This window comes from Sphaerodactylus townsendi, linkage group LG13 (assembly GCF_021028975.2).
Source record: "Sphaerodactylus townsendi isolate TG3544 linkage group LG13, MPM_Stown_v2.3, whole genome shotgun sequence".
Taxonomy (NCBI): Eukaryota; Metazoa; Chordata; class Lepidosauria; order Squamata; family Sphaerodactylidae; genus Sphaerodactylus; species Sphaerodactylus townsendi.
The window spans coordinates 31871156-31888053 of NC_059437.1; the positions used below are offsets into that span (position 1 = coordinate 31871156).

At 46.2% G+C, this 16898-nt stretch overlaps 1 protein-coding gene across 8 annotated transcripts in view; it reads right to left on the reverse strand.

The window, feature by feature from the left end:
- Nucleotides 1–16898, reverse strand: part of DLG3 (discs large MAGUK scaffold protein 3) — a 78835-nt gene that overhangs the window by 21856 nt on the left and 40081 nt on the right. For 5 of the 8 annotated variants that reach the window (XM_048514153.1, XM_048514154.1, XM_048514152.1 and 2 more), the window contains 6 exons: nucleotides 16551–16720; nucleotides 15874–16010; nucleotides 15504–15648; nucleotides 14670–14829; nucleotides 10980–11136; nucleotides 9376–9478 (listed from right to left, as the gene is read on the reverse strand). In XM_048514153.1, the coding sequence (XP_048370110.1) occupies nucleotides 9376–9478; nucleotides 10980–11136; nucleotides 14670–14829; nucleotides 15504–15648; nucleotides 15874–16010; nucleotides 16551–16720 (872 nt within the window). Of the gene's footprint in view, nucleotides 1–6809; nucleotides 7097–7129; nucleotides 7324–9375; nucleotides 9479–10979; nucleotides 11137–12351; nucleotides 12469–14669; nucleotides 14830–15503; nucleotides 15649–15873; nucleotides 16011–16550; nucleotides 16721–16898 lie in introns of those variants that run through there. The other 3 variants (XM_048514157.1, XM_048514158.1, XM_048514159.1) reach the window with 3 other exon arrangements.

A 16898-nucleotide genomic window follows, 5' to 3' on the forward strand; every position in this document is an offset into this window, starting at 1 on the left:
GCCCCTGCCGCTTGGCCAATTGACCCTGCTGGCAGGGGCTGATGGGAATTGTAGTCCATGGAGTGCCATAGGTTCACCACTACTGGCCTACACACATACTTGCTCTTTCTCTGCTGGTGCAAGACAGAGGTTTGCTTTTAAAATAAAAGCTTGCCTAAAAGTTTTTTAAATGCCCTCCCAATCATCGAGGAGGGCAGAAGCAGAGTGGGGGAGGCAGAGTGGAGCCAGAAAGAGACCCTGCTTATGTTGTTCCTTTGAGGAAATACGTCCATACAAGAAACCTTGTGGCAATGCACATGTGCCCCCTTCGTGCAACAAACACCTCGTGTGTAATTAGCCAATTACTCTGCTTACTGACACAAACAAAAAAGCCAACAAAGGGGTGGGAGAGGAGCAGGTTTAACATTATCCATAGGCAAAATTAGCCTAAGCCAAACACTTGAAATACGATAGTTCCTAGTGACTCTCCCTGCAATGCAGGTAGCCACTGTTAGTAGATCCAAGTCAGGTGTCAAGTATCAACCTTGTCAGTGCCATGCAGAATAGGGCAGCTCATGGTTCTCAAGAACAGTATCAACAGGATATAAGCAAAGGAAGAGCACACAGGCTCACTAACATATCACATCAGCTTTAGACTAGTCCTTTCAGAATTCCAGCTACATCAAGCAGCTCCCATCAAACCTCAGGGCCCCAAATTAGCTCGTTTCACTCTAGAATGACAGACAGAAGCTTAATTGCCAATTGCCTGTTCTATGTTCAAGCACTGTAACTTGGCAGGTATCTACTTTGCCCAGGCAATGCGAGAGGGTACAGTACCTCTTAGATGAAAGTCTGAGGACCTAGTGGTGGCAGAGCTAAAAAACCGGTAAGGACACAAAAGCACCAATGCAGGCTGCAGTGAGAGAGAAGGGGTTAGAGAACATTAGAATAACAGACTGAACTGCAATAAGGCAAGTCAGACCCAAAAGCCAGAATGGAATCTTTTCAAACAGGAGTCATCTACAATACAGGAATAAGGAGAGGTTGGTTAACCTCTACCCAGAAGGAACAGTTAACACCTATGACTACAGTACCTTGGTCAACATGTTGTTATTAAGATCTTCAGAGGTAAAGAAGAACAAAAAGCAGGGCCTTAAATTTTATTTGTAAGCTGCTTTGAAAACCAGTTCCTGCCAGATACAAATAACTAAAGCAGACAAAAAACCAAAGCAGCACAATAAAGGTTCATTTTGCTCAATAAACTATCCTGCTCTGTCCTCGAGCTCAACCAGTGCAAACTAAGCCTGAACTCGTATATAATTTACACCCCATTATACTTTCCCGCAGGCAACCAAATGTAGGTGCTGGGACCTCCAAAGTAATCATTAACCTTGGAGCTAAGGTAGAAAATTGGCATCTGCCCATCTCATGACAACAGGTAAGTTAATACTGAAGCTCAATCTTGACAAAAGTGCTACCTGAAACAGAAAGTCTAACCTGGGACTTAAAGGGTGATCCATTCTGATTGGGGCTGTACTCCCCTTAAAGGAACAGGTCCATAGTATGGGGGTGTTCTTGGTCCCAGGCCTATGGTTGCATAAGCAGGCAACAACTGTGGCCAGGAATACCTTATATCAGCCTTTCCTGGGCAGAAAAGATCTGGCCACTGTGTTGCATGTCCTGAATAGGTGACTGGACATAGGGCTACCCTTGAAAGGTTATTGGGATGCATTTTGCATTGGGCTACCCCTGAAAGGCGTTCAGAACATTCCATGGGTGCAGAATGCTGCAGCCAGGAGGCTGACTGGAGCATGGTGTTGGGATCACATCAACTCCATCTTGGCCCAACTACAGTGGCTCCTAAATCTGTTTCCAGGCACAATTCAATATGCTGACAATCAGTCTACCTGAAGGACCACCAACACCCTCATGAACCTACACTGTTCCCAAGCCCTGCTTCAGGTTCCTTTCCCTTCTGAGATCTGGTGGAAGGCAACCCATGTCAATGCCTTTTCAGTCAAGATAGAAAAGCCTGGAACTCCCCCCCCCCCACCCTCAAAACTAATCTGATCCACTCTGTTGCTGTCTTCCACTAAGGGGTAAAGACTGTTTTGTTTTGCCTGGTGTTCCTCCGGTCACCCTTCTTTCTTACACTATGTTTTTATATATTTTATCTTTCTGAATGACTATTTTAGTTTAATCTTAACGATGTGTGTGTGGGGTGTGTGTGTGTAGGTTTTAATAGTTTATGAAGTATTTTATAATGCTTATTTTCCCCATTAGTAGCTTTGGTGGTCCTGATGAGGACATAAAAGCAGATTGTAAATGTTGTAAATAAATAAGAACTGGGATGTTATTACTCTTGTACCATTTAGGAGGAACATTTTCCTCCAAGTTCTTCCTAGAAGACCTTCAAAGTCTCCGGTTCCCCAGCTCAGAATACTGTGAGCTCAGAATACTGTGAGAGATACTGTGAAGGTCACGGGACTATTGTTTGCACCTCTACCCCCAAATAGTGAACCTGATGCTTTTTGATACAATCGGATGCCTTTGATATAATGCCACATGGTTTTCTGCTTGAGGTAAGCCCAGCCCACACTCTCCTACAGGGTTTGTTCCTATGTAAATCCAACCAGCAAGGGAAACAGTTGCCATATTAACCGCTAATTGGTCACCAAGCTTCAGTATTAGACAGAAACACTAAACTATCTGTGCCACTAAAACATGAATGTTTCACAACAGGCAAGAATCCAGCATCCCACACTAGCCACAGGAGATTACTCAGTCAGCTCAAGATGTTGGCAAGGGACATTTTGACTGGCAAAGTTAATCCCCTCTTCCTTTCTGCAGATGCCAGCATTTCAGCGTCAGGTTGCACACAGGAGCAGGGTCACAAACACAGGTCTGACCTTGTGAACAGAGAGAGAACCATCTACAACTGGTACATCATTTCAGTGACAATGACTGAAATAATTCACTTGCTACCTTGAGCCTTTACACTGATCACTGTCTCTAAAAGCAGAACTGCTAGCCTACCAGCCTCATGTTTTATGACACCAAGTTTAGGTAAGGTTCCGGAAACAAACACACATTATTTTTGTTATTTTTATTAATTTTCTCAAATATAATTTAAAAACAAAAAACAAGATATAGGAAGAGAAAAAAGAAAATACAGTTACCTATAAACGCTCTCTCTCACTCTCTGGCCCCTTCCGCACACGCAAAATAATGTGTTTTCAAACCACTTTCACAACTGTTTGCAAGTGGATTTTGCTATTCCGCACAGCTTCAAGGAGCACTGAAAGCAGTTTGAAAGTGCATTATTCTGCTAGTGCAGAATGAGCCTCTATTAACTCTAACACATTGGATCCCAGAATTACAACACTAATATCATTCAGAGAGAATGTTACAGTTTTAAAATTTGTTACCTTCCAACCTTTAGCTCCAAAACAGCAATATGTATCTAGTAAGCAGTTACTTATATCTTGAACAATAACGAATTAATATTCTTACTATTGTTATTATTCTTACATAATTGATCACATAATTCAGTCTCATACAAGAAATACAGTGCCCATTTCTCATCTTGTTTTGACCATCTATTTACAAGATTTGATATTTGGCCATTGAAGCATATTCTCCAACTTTATCTTTCCAGAGTACTGTGTTAAGATGTATTTCAGTTTTCCAACAGGAGGCAACTATTATCCTTGCAGTTATTAATCAAATTCATATGAAGTACAAAATCCAAGAAGTGTTACACTATCCATTATGGCTACACCTTACAGATTGGTAAATCTCCAAGAAACACTAGCAATTCCATCTGCAAAATGGTCCAAAAATTATTTTACTGAACAAAAGAGGGAGGCCTTGAAAAGTTTATGGCCTCACACAGCCTCTGTATTCCCTGTCATTCCCAAGGTACTGGCTGCCTATCCAGTTAGGAGATAGCAGATTCAGACCATCCTTTGATAAGCTTAAAGCTTCAGAATTACTCACACATCAGTTTCATTTAAGTAAATCCCAACCACACAAAGAAGGGCAGATGGTCCCACAGAGGCATCAGAAGAAGCATTCTGCACAAAACAGCTAAGTTTCTATGCTCACAATGTTTGGCCTAAATAAGAGAACTATAAAAGCTCTTCTCTCTCCACAAAATGGCTTGTATTTCTACAGGAATTATGTTATTACTGCCAGATGCAGGTAGCATTTCAAACTGAAAGGACTGTTTAATTCAGTCTTGTACCAGGGGAAAAACAAAACACAGTAAGAAACTAGGAGCAGGGTTCAACAAATCCCAGGAACTAGGTTGCCATGGTGCTTAGGGATTTCATTGTGATGCCTAGTATTTTCAACAACTACTGCTTTGTGTCTGATCTTTAGTGGGAGTACAAATTTTACATCAGAATGCGCTGCTGAATTAAAACAACAAATGTACTTGAAGTTCTTGACACTGCTTGTTTATACTTTACACTTGTTTATAATTTAACTTTCACATCAGCAATGATAAAAATGAATTCATTTCTTGAACAATTTTCTCTATACTGGCTCCAATTATAAATTACAAGAAACTGGGGGCAGTTCGGTTAAGGTTAAACTTTTGCTGCTGTGAGGCTAATCAGGGTTTTACCCATATAATTTACACACTATAACATTTTATTATAGCATTAATAAAATTATGAGAACTGAACAGAGATCAGAACTAGGCTTTATGGTAGCAGTAATCAGAAAACAGAAAACCTCAAAGACTGAAAAAAAGTCTGACAAATTTCTGGGCTGGTCCTGAAATTCAAATAAAACATTGAGGCCTGCTAAAAGTTATGGTAGTGTCAGCAGCATGTTGTAATTTATTATAAAATGGCTTCCTTTTAAAGGTAAGCAAATATGGACTAGAGTTTAAACACTTCTACTATTATACTTTGTGGGACTTCTACTATTACACTATGCTGGACTGCACACTGGTATTTCTAGTCAATATTTCTGTTGTGCCCCTATGCATGAGATTATATTGCTCTCTACACCATCATTTTCTGCTCTATTTTCAGCTGTAATGCTGTCCAATGCTTGAGGGTTCCTCTTAATTTTTTTTCTAATTTGAGTGCTCACAGAAGTATAAACCACTGAAGGGAAAAAAACCCACATAACTACAGAAAAGAGATATTCAGATTTTTGATCTCACAACCTTTGAAAGATGCCAGTATACAGAACTTCATTCAGCTTGCTCTCATCCCCAAACACCACAAAGTAAAGAATAATTCCTTGAACTGCCGTCTGACCTATAAATGCTTTGCTGCTCCAGAGGCTTTTCAGTTTGGCCTTTCAATTAGGTATCCACTAGCCCAGAACTTCCATGTTTGCTGTGGAATAGCTAAAGGGGGTGCTAGATGTTTGCATACCTGGAAGCTCTGAGACGCCTGGCTTTTATCAAATATTTCTAGCACGGTTTCCTTCAGGAAAGTATCAAAAACAACACACACACTAAGTCCTGGTACCAGGGGCATTGTCATATATATACGTTACACAGTCCAAAGGGATTAAATAATGCAAAATCTATTGTGATATCAAACATTTACCCAGTAGCTGCTGATAGAGCATCAGCTCTGCTTTCTGTGAACACAACTGCCCAACCCGCAGCATGGCTCAGGTTACTTTGATAAATCTCATTCTACAAACACCTCCTAAAACAGAAGAATGCAAACCAACTTCCCTTTCTGCGCTGACTGGTAACTTCACATGGTGGCCCACACAGACACAACAAATGGCTCTGACTGGAGATTCTCCTCTGCTCAACCTCTGTACTTCCCTTATCAGGTGTGCCTGCTGCTCTTGCAGAATGTCTTCCACACCCTCAAGAAAAGTACGCTTCACTGGGGAAAAAAAGCTCTTAAGTGGCAAGACCTGTATACACTGAAACACCACTAATACATGAAACAGGGACAAGAAAAGGGCATTCTGAACCTTGACCTGTGGCAATGTCAGCGAGGTCACACAAGGCAACTCTTCTTGGCGAGTATGAATTTAAATCCCTGGAGTCTTCAATAGATAAACCAATTGTAGTCAGAATTTAGACACAGCAAAGACTAACTATTCAATACCCCCCACCCTTTGCCTGAGGATTAGTTAACTTGAGCAAAAAAGTAAAGATGGAAATGTCTTTAGGCTTGCCAGGGTGACAGAAGTGATAGGGGTATATCTGTATGCGTGTATCAAAATTTGCCTGGGTCAGCTGAGTGTGTGGGGGAGGCAACCAAGACTACTGACATTTTTCCTTCATGTAGTTTACTCTTTTTTTTTGGTGTACAAGTTTCATAATCTAAGCGGGAGACCATTTTCAGCCACCTGTTTGCCCTCCCTCCCCCCAAGTCCCCAGCCCCAAACCTGCAACTTTAAAGAACACATTCAGTTTTATGTTGCAACATACGGCTCCCTAGTTGATCCAGTCACCCTCTCAGTTTCTATCTAGCCATGTCCAGTAGCAGCTGGTTTCCACTAGTGGACATGAGGCAGCTACACAGCAGTCACCCGTGCCTCTTTGGAGCAAGCACGCCCCTACCTCTAGACCGGCAGCTCATTTCCAACTACAAGGGTTACACAACCATTTGGATCCATCCGAGAGCCGGTGGTTGCTGCTCCACCACGACCTCACAGCACCGTCCCTGACGGAAGCTTAAGCAGATGAAGGCAACACGGAGGCTCCTGCGACCCCAGTGACCCCCCCCCTCCACCGACACCTGCCCTTCTTACATACGGAAGGGTGGTTCCATATGGGCAGGCCCCAAGGCGAGGAAATCCCTCCTGCCTCACAGCCCGCGCAGAGCACCTGAACTCACCCACGCAAGGCCTGCAGGATGGCACCCCTCGCCACCAACTTCTCCAGAGGCATAAGCAAGTCTCCGCCACTGCAAGAGCAGGCGGCCCCTGACCCGCACCGCGCGTCGCCAAGAGCCCTGCTCTCACCCCAACAGGCGGCCTACCTCGCAGAGCCGCTCCCCACAGCTCCGGAGAGCGGGGGAAGGGGTCGACGACCTTTCAGGGTAGTGACTGCCCGCGGAGAGGGGACACTGCTTCCGCTCCGGATCTAACGGGGGAGGGGGTGTCTCCCCACGCTATTCCCTCGCCCTGTTACCTGCCCGCCATCCCCTCCCCTCACCTGGTGCCCGCTCGGCTCAAGCGTCGGCCCGGCGGCTCCGCCCCTCACCCATCCTGCCGGCCGGCCGGCCAACCCTCTCGCCACACAAAGCAACGGCGCCCACACGGGCGGGAAGGTCAGAGCACCGCCTCCGCAAGCGGCTCTAGCCAATCGGACTCTCTCAAAGTCTCTCCTCTACCCACTTCCACCAGTTTCTGGACTCACCTCCGCCCAATCAGAGCCCGCCCTCGTTCAACCAACTACCGCCTCTCCGAACTCGCCTTTGTCCAATCGCCATCAGGCTCCCTCAAAGAAGAGCCCGCCTTCTCGGTCGCCTCGCTCAATCAGCATCCCCGCTGCAAGGAGACCAGCTCCTCGCCACCGCCCGCGCTGCATTAGAGAGTCTTAACTCTCTCTTGCTCCGCCTCCATCCGATTGGCCACCTGTGCCTCCTTTTAGGAGCCCCGCCCCCCGTTCCAGGCTTATCCGCATTCCGTCTTCCAAGAAAGCTACTCCAAATACTTGACGCCTCTAATGGATTCCGCACAACTCATTTATAAGGAGTTGCATTCGTTATAAATGAATTTGTTTTCCCTTGGATAATGAATTCATTTATAATGATTGTAACTCCTTATAAATGTGCTGTGCAAAATGAGCCTATCCCCTGTGCATACACCCCAGACCCCCGATTACGCATTCAACTCAATCATCGCCTGTGTTTCCTCAGCTTAGATCTCGGGTTAATAATCTTTATGATCTCTGTAAATACTCTGGAGATCACACGGGCTCTATTTGCATACTTCCCCCTCCCATGAGAATAAGGCAAAGGGATGATAACACCTATTAAATCAGAGGATCTGAAGGATCTCAGATCCTCTGAAGATGCCAGCCACAGATGCAGGCGAAACGTCAGGAGAGAATGCTGCTAGAACACGGCCATACAGCCTGGAAACCACACAGCACCCCAGTGATTCCGGCCGTGAAAGCCTTCGACAATACACCTATTAAATGCCCGCAGACAGGACAAAGGGGCATCAAATTCTTTTCCTGACAGGAAGCTTAAACCTTGGACAGCGAACTACAAGCTTAAATGTAATAGGTGCATTAGAGTGAAAAGCTGCTCTTGTTTAATGGCCACCTATCAATGAACAGTAGCCCTGGGTAAGGGGAAATGTGGTAGCCCTTTTCCCTGCCTCACCCCAAGTTTGTTCAGAGATCCATTGCCATACAAAATCTTAGCAGATCCACCCAAGACAAGTAAATGCAAAAAGGTAACATTACCTTCTAAAGCACCAAGATATCAAGTGGGCTCAGATGCCAACACACACCCAAAACAAATGAATAGGATTATTGCTCCTAATTGTATTTCCTATTCAAATTTAGCATAAAAGTGCTCTACAATTCTACAAGGGTAAATATTACCCTGCCTGTGTAAGTGGCAGAGAAGCTACCTCAAACTGCCAATCACGTCCTATTGCCCTACAACAACAGGCTGCTTGCAGGCCCTGTCTTATCCAGTCATCCTACACCAGGCTTTAGCAGCCAGATTCCTCTTTATCAGTGGTGTAGCGCCAAGGGGGAGGGGGTTCGCAATGCACCGGGCACACGCCCCTGTGGGGGCATGGCCAGGGGATTCCGAGGTGGGTGCATGGCAGGGGCTTAGGGCGCACACGTGCCACGGGCGCAAATTCCCCTTGCTCCACCCCTGCTCTTTATCCCTCACTCACACAAAGTTCATACATACTACTAAAGAAGAGTGGGAATGTGTTCCAAGTAAGCAGAGGCATGCAAAGAGGATGCCTCAGAGTTCCTGACAAGAAGAATGCGGCAGGAGATGATAATAAGCAAGGATGGTCAGCATAAAAATCCTGTTTGAAAGTCAGTATCAAGCAGCCTGACTGCAGCCTTAATTTCCATGTCCACCCCATGGTGATTCAACCTGTTCTGCTTGCTCTCACTGCTGTCAAACATTTGACCTTTGCAAAGCTCCAGGGTGGAATTTGTCCTCTAAAATATGCTTATGTCAAGCTTCATCCTTCCTGTGCTGTCAAGGCTTAACTTGTAGCTACCCTTCTTCACGTCTTTCGGCCAAACTCTATTCACTTATCAAGCAAAATGGACGAGAATCTTCCCCTCAGAAGGAGGTCTCTCTCATCAAAACTCCAACAGAACTCTCTTTGCCCCAGCAACTGACAAGGAAAGACCCTAGTCCCCAAAAGGAAAAGCTCTTGTGAAAAGCACAGAAGCCTCCCGGCAAAGTTGCATACCTTCAGGCCTGTACTGAGCCACGATAGTGACCGTCTGCCCAGCCCTCTTCAGCGCTGCCGCCGCTTGCTCGTGCGTTGCATTCCGAAGGTTGACGCCATTCACCTGGGCAAACAGACCTCACCCCATCAGCCACCTTGAACAGGAAATCAGGTTCCACTCCCACCTCCCCACGGATGGCACTGACACTCATTCCCCACCATGAAAGATCATCAGTCTTTCCACAATCCTGCCATGGCCATGTCAACAGTTAATGCATCACAGTCGCAAGTCACAGTTCCTGTCATCCCAAATGCCACATTAAGTTGCATCATATACCAAAGTGTCCAAATAAACACCAGCGTCTCTCAGGAAGCAAAAGGCACACACCTGATTGCAGCATGCAGCTGCTTCTTCCTGGGAGGATCCAAATTGGCTTCCTGCATCGGTGCATTTAAGGGGCAAGAACTATGCTTCAGGGCAGACTCCCTTTACACTCAGCCGGAAGATTCAGCTTTTTTTCTGGCGACAAAGAAACAGCTTCCACCACCCTGGGCTGAACTTACACAGACCGGTTTGGTGAGCTGCTCAATGTGGGCAAAGCGGGTTAACACCTTACTGCCTACGGCATAATCTCTCCAATCTGGTCTCCTCCAAGAGTGACTGGAGGATGAAGGGGGGCAGTGACTCTGCGACCTCAGCTACAATTGTGTCTAATACCAGAGCCATTTCCAAACTGCAGGAAACCTGGAAGATTTGGCTGCAAATACATCCCTACTACGCCCCCATCAATCATCTTGGCTGCTTTCACATGGGCAGAGGAAAGTCCTTGCAGTAAACAGAAGTGTCCACTCTTCATATCCTTTTAACCTCAAGAAAATAAACCCTAATTTTCTGTGGTTTAAAAGGTGAATGTTTATTGAGTGGAGTGTTTATTGAGAAGCTTGTAGTGACTGTTGGTAGGAGCCAGACCCAAGCTCTGCTTTCAAAATGGCACAAGGCAGCTTCCTGACATGTGCCAACACCCCGCCCCCACCATTGTAGCCCTTTTAACAGTGGTATAGAGTTGGAGGAGACCCCAAGGGCCATCAAATCCAACCCCCTGCAATGAAGGAACACACAATCAAAGCACTCCTGACAGATGGCCATCAAACCTCTGTTTAAAAACCTCCAAAGAAGGAGACTCCACCACACTCTGAGGTAGTGAATTCCACTGTCGAACAGCCCTTACTTTCAGAAAGTTTTTCCTGATGTTTAGGTGGAATCTCTTTTCCTGATGTTTAGATGGAATCTTTTTTTCCTGGTATTTTTTTTCTTTTCCAACTGAGCTGGCTTGGCAGGAAAAATGAAATAGGGGGAAAGGGAGGGGTTGCTGGGCCAAGGGGAAGAACTGAAATTGCCACAATGTCTGTTCTTTTTGCACAGGTGGGATAGAGGAAAGGGAAAGAGATGGGCATAGTAGCATCAGTGAACAAAATGGGCATGGGTATGTGTCGCCCCTCCTTCCTGCTATTGCCATTTCAAGGCACGTTTTCAGGCCTCTGCACATACAGCCTTTGAAAGCAGAACAAGGCACCACATGTCCCCTGGGTGAGGAGGCAAAGAAAATATGGGTGAACGCACTCACAGAGAGAATTCGATCTCCACGTCGCAGTTCTCCACTCAGGTCAGCCGGGCCACCAGCCAGGATGAAGGAGACAAAGATGCCCTCACCATCCTCACCGCCCACAATGTTGAAGCCCAGACCTGTGGAACCTTTATGCAAAGTGATCTTCCGGGGTTCCCTGAGAAAACAGACAAAAGACGTGAAAAGATCAGCCCCACTGCAGCTGGATCAGCCTGATTTCCAGCTGAGATGAGGGAGACTCAACACACTTTCCTTACCTTTCAGTACAGGGTACACAATACACAAGGGAGCCGAGATGCTCCTTCACTGCCCTTCTACAACTATGAGTGTAAGAACAACTTCGGGGGTGGCGGGATATGGCTTTGTTAAAAATTCCCAGTATGGAAAACGAAGTGTGGAATATTGGCAGTAAACTGGGGGACTTGACACTGAAATGGGCAAAGCTGCATATTTGATGGAATACCAGATCCTATCTTTCTGTATTGATCAGATTATGCACACCCAGGTGCAATTAGAGTAAGGACCCCACAACTGAGCTGGCAAATGTGTGTTCATGACACAGACCCCCTGTATTTTAATACCCCTTGTAAGGTGTGCAATCTCCACTTCTTCTCAAAAGACTTATGCTTCAAGAAAAGTTGGACTCTGTGATTTGCAAAAATAACACAGACTTCTAAGCTGTTGTTTGTCTTGGAGAATAAATCCTGTCTATGCCAGCCACAGGGACAGCAAAGGAGCCAGACTGGGCAGAGAAGATGCTGTGTCTAGGGATAGTTTCAAAGTGCAGGGAAAATAGCTACTAGGTGGAGTCCTCTTGGAGCTGAAGGCAAGAGAAGAAAAGCCATGGCTCCCGTGTTTTGAAAACTTCCACCACTGACAGTCTGTAAGGGAATCTGCAGAAGAAACAACCTGCTCTCCTGGTCCTTTCTCAGCTCTTCCAGTGAAGAGAAAGCAACATGCAAGCAATGGGTTGAGAAAAGCCATCCACTTCTTCATTCCATTCTAAGAATGTGTTTCACAAAGACTAACCCTAACTTACACATTAGGCAGCACGCTACCCATTATTCCCGTGCCCCGAAGCAGGAAGGCTTCCAGCTCCTATCTCCAGAATTCATTAGTATCTTTTATCATCTGGCCAGTTGAATGTTAAGCATCCCAGAATGGTGGGGTTCTGAAATGGTGGGGTTCTGGCCACCCAACACCACACCACAGGTGCCCAGATCTGCTGGAAGTCTCAAACCTTACTGAGGAGGCAGCCCTGTGCTCCAGAAAGATCTAATTCATACAGGAGCTGCTAGGCCAATCTTGGGCCAGGCGCTGCTGAAAGAGCGGCATCACAGCCCCTTGAGACCAAGTGTGGGAGGCATGATACCTGATCTCCTTTTTGTTCCTGGAAGCAGGTTGCTGTCTGGGAAAGCCGGCAGCAGGCCGCCTCCTATACGATAGGGATGAGGAGACGTTGACCGTGATCATGGTGGAAGCTTCTCCCCTGTGCCCGACTGTGATGGAAAAGGCTATGCGGCTGGTATTTTATCTCAGCTTCTCTTGGCCCTCCCCCTGCCTCGCTGTGGGGCTACCAGAGCCGTCAAGGAAATGTTGAGAGGAACCAGACTCAGCACTGACAGGACTGGAGAAGACTTGCCAGGAGACCTTAACCCCTTCCTCCCCAGCAGCTCTCATGCCATGGAGAAAACCAAACAGATAGAGGTTCTGAGAGTATGCCGTTTGCCCATCCACTGGAAATGTGTTAACAGCATTTACTGTTGCAACTGAAACAAAAAGTCATGCCATTCCAGTTAATGCTAATTTATCCACATGATACTGAAGGAGACCAAGACTCAATTACCAGGCTCATACAGGATATCGGAACATGCATGCAGAACTGCTGGTGCAGTACACAAAATTGATAATAATCACGAATCAGTTTCCTGGATTTCTACTTTCTTGTGCTCAGGAGCTCTGGCCAAGTTCCCCTACCTTCAAATGAAAAACAAGCTCAACTTCCTGGCCAGATGCCCAAGTACTTTAAGGTCACAACAAGGTGCAAATGCCTCAGATCCAAGTCTTTCCTCTGGATCCCCAGTAAGTGCCACAATGCCCTCATGTGGCTACTGCCTGGCACTACCATGGTAGAAGAGAAGACACAAAAAAGGATGCTTGATGCCCTGATATTTTAGCGTTTGTCTCTCACAATCTTCCACTTCCCTCTACTCCTTTAAGTCCTTTTTCTTAACAAAGCCATTCCTAACTCCAGAATCCCTCCTGATTGCCTGGTTTTCTCATTCCCATCATCGATCCCAAGTTCTCTTCTACTCATGGTCTTATCCACCTCGTGTGAACTTTATGAAAGAGTCTTAACACCTCTGGGCTCTGTAAAGCACCTTACATATTGTTGAGCTGTGTATATGTTTAGCAATATTTCATGGTCAACATCATAGCATTTATCTAGGTATATTCCAAGCTTTTAACATTGTTACAAATTCTAATGAAATAACAATGTTAACCTGTTGCAGCAAAAACAAGGAGTCTTGCAGCATTTTCAAGACTGACAGGTTTTGTGTAGCAGAAACTGTTGTAGATGAGAATCTCCATCATGCAGATAGACATCTTCTTTGTTTCATTTTTTCGTATAGATGAAGTAGACTATAGTTCACTTCATGCACCTGATACTCCAACAACCTCAAAGTTCACGCTTCATGAAATCTGCTAGTCTTTAAGGTGCTACAAGATTCTTTTTTGTTTTCACACACCATGACAGCAACCCAGAGGCGTAGCAAGCAGGAAAAGTGCCCAGTGCACTGGTGCATCCTCTGCCCCTGCCCTTGCCACACCCCCACAGGGGCATGCACCCAGTGTGTTGTGCACCCCACACCGTCCCCTTGGAGCTATGCCTCTGCAAGCAACCTCTACAGCAGATGACACAAGACAGGCCAATGCAGAATCCCCTGGTTAAAACTAAACCTCATCCGTGAACTCAGTGGGTAGATGGGGGGCTTAGAACAGCTGATCTCTCTCCGTTTCAGCACCCTTTGTCTACAAGAGAGGAATAATAATTGTAGCCTCCTTTACAGCATTCTTGCACAAGGGATGACTGTCATAATGTACATTACAATGAATGGAAGCCAGAAGAAAGGCTAAGCAGAATCCTCAGTGGCTTGTGGGGGAGGGAAATTCAGCTCCTTTTTTCTGTTCCTCCTATCAGAACAGTAGGACATTACTCACACTGAACACATTTTTGTTTGCATAAATTTATGCAGGCCACAAAATCCAGCTCTTCTTGATGAGCCACTGGGACATACCACATTTTGATCCCCTTTCCCTCCTTGTTAATCACAGAATGCTTAAAATGCTTGGATTTTCATATTCCACAACTCACAGTTCACAAGGTCCCAAACTCACTCTTGCAATTCTCACAGCCATTCCCAGGCCCAGCCAGCAGCCTGCATCCTGGCATTGCTGGTTTAGCCAGAGAGAGGCACGAGAGCACCAGTGGATGACTCAGAGCACCAAGCTTTGGGAGAGGCAATGAGATATGGGTGAACAGCAAATGAGGCAGGTCTCTGCATCCCAAGGCCTGCAGACAAACCAGGCTAGCAGATGTGGCACATATGCCCACCAAAGGGCACCAAGAAAGTGACATGCTGGAGGCAAGACATAGATGGAGGAATGGCATTTGCCATTGATGCTCACCTGGTGAAATCTTCATCACCAATCATATGGCGTGGTACAGGTGAGTATCGGGCAGGCGTGACCTGTGGTGGTGCAGGGTAGGCTGGCTTGCTCTCCATGCCACCCATGTAGCCCAGACCAGGATTATGGCTTATATGGTTGTCAGCCAAAGCAGAAAAGGCTATAGAGACAAAAAGAATGGAAGGTGAGACGGAGTTGGTAGCCCTTCATCCTTCTCACCCCCAGTCTGCTCTCTTGCTTCCTCCACATACAGTGATACCAAGGCCAGGGGCTACCATCTGCCTCCCAACACTCCCTTGTATTCTCTTCTATAGCTATCGGAAAGTGAACAATTGTGGAGGAGCGGAGGTGATTAATGTGTGCATTAGAATTCAAAAAGAAGCAACCCCAAAGCTTCTGAGAAGTACTGCTCAATCCTAGAACATTTGAAGTAGTAAGTGCCTCTGAACATTTGGTGAGTGGTGTTTCTCACCACTGAACAACCACAATTAGCCGCTGGCACATGACTGGGCTTCCAAGTAAAAGAATGTAGCTTGGAACACCAGCATTTCATTTTTCAGAAATTAACAAATAGGAGCAGGGAAGAAGTGGAGAAATGGGGGTTATTCCAGCCCAGTCAAGGTTGTCCATTTCCCAGGAAAATACTAAAATATTTTGGTGTCAGATGGGTAATGGCAAATGGGAAGAACTGACAGGTCAGGGACTGTTCAATGTCAGGCAGGTAAAGCTGAGAACTCAAGGACTAAACAGGCGCTGCCTAGGAACTAATGAGAACTGTGGGGAGCAAAAGTCAATGCCAGCTAAGCTAGGAGCCGGCGAAAGGCAGATACATACTGCTGGCATAGTCAGGCGGAGCATACATGTCATTGAGATGAGGACTGCCCGGCTTGGCCACTTTCAGGTATACCATATCAGAGGTGTTCTTCAGTGCAGCCACTGCCTCTTCGTGCCGCACGTCCTGCAGGTTGGTGTTATTCACCTGAAGAGAATGAGGCATGGGGTAAGGTGGAGAAAAAACAGCCAAAGAGCTGGTTTAGATGCTAGAGTCATGGCACCTCTGACCACCTGACAGCTCAGACATCAATGCCATAAGGAACTCCAAAGCTGTGCCCATGTCCAGTGTCCAGCTGTGTCCCGCTAAGAGCAGGCAGCATCCACAATGCAACCCAACTTAAAACCACAGAAAAGTTAGAAATATGCTCACTGCAAGAAGCCGATCCCCAATCTGCAGCCGCCCATCCTTCTGGGCTGCTCCGCCTTCTATGATCTTGGTGATATAGATGCTGTTGTCTCCTGGGATATGCTGGTTCCCAATGCCCCCAGCAATGCTGAAGCCCAATCCTGGAGAGAAAAGGTCAATTAGTGCATTCCACCATGGCATTGCTGGTAAGAAGTTCTAGGCTAGAGGGTTTGTACGTGAAGACCCAGTTCCTGTCATGTCTCCCAAGACCAATGTGGCCTGCAAACATGCTTGGAAAAAAATTGACAGCCTCGTACCCAAGGGTGGTAATATAACCTGCTGATCTCCTTGGGAGCCGGTCATTATTACCAGTTTAAAGTCCTGTTGGGGAATTTTCTTCAAATAGCCCAAACCTACCCACAATTGCCCGGGCAACTCAACAGACTAGGGTTATAGAACCTGTGGCTGTTTTCTCATGATCAGCCTTCCTTAGTCTTCTAATAGTCTTAAGCCTGACCCTGTCACATGTCAATGTTACTCCTGACCTTTGATCCTGCTTCATCTGGGCCTCCAACCACCAGTCACAGACACAGCTTTCCCCTTTCCATCCTGTAGGCATCTGGTTATCATTTGATCTCATAATCTACCAGCCAATCAGGAAAGGAAAAATCTCAAATAAGACCTCATGTCCAGGGCATCACCTTTAGGTCCTTTCATCAAGTTGACCTCCATTATAGTCTCTGGTGGGGGTTGCCTTCGCCGCACAAGAAGTCGCACCACAGGCCCCGCCTCCTTCAATGCCTCTACAGCCTTGCTGTGCACTACCTCGGAGACATCTACCTCGTTCACCCTCAGTACACAGTCGTTCACCCTGTGTCAGATACAGAACAAGCAAATAGAAGTCTGTGAGGAAGTCTGAGCCACCTAAGATCTAAAGAAAGTTGCCCTCATGTGCCCCTCAATGGTTCTACAGAATTCTGCATCAAGGTGAGCTGGCACAACCAACAATGACCATTCAGAGGTACATCCCAGCCCCACCCACCACCTTC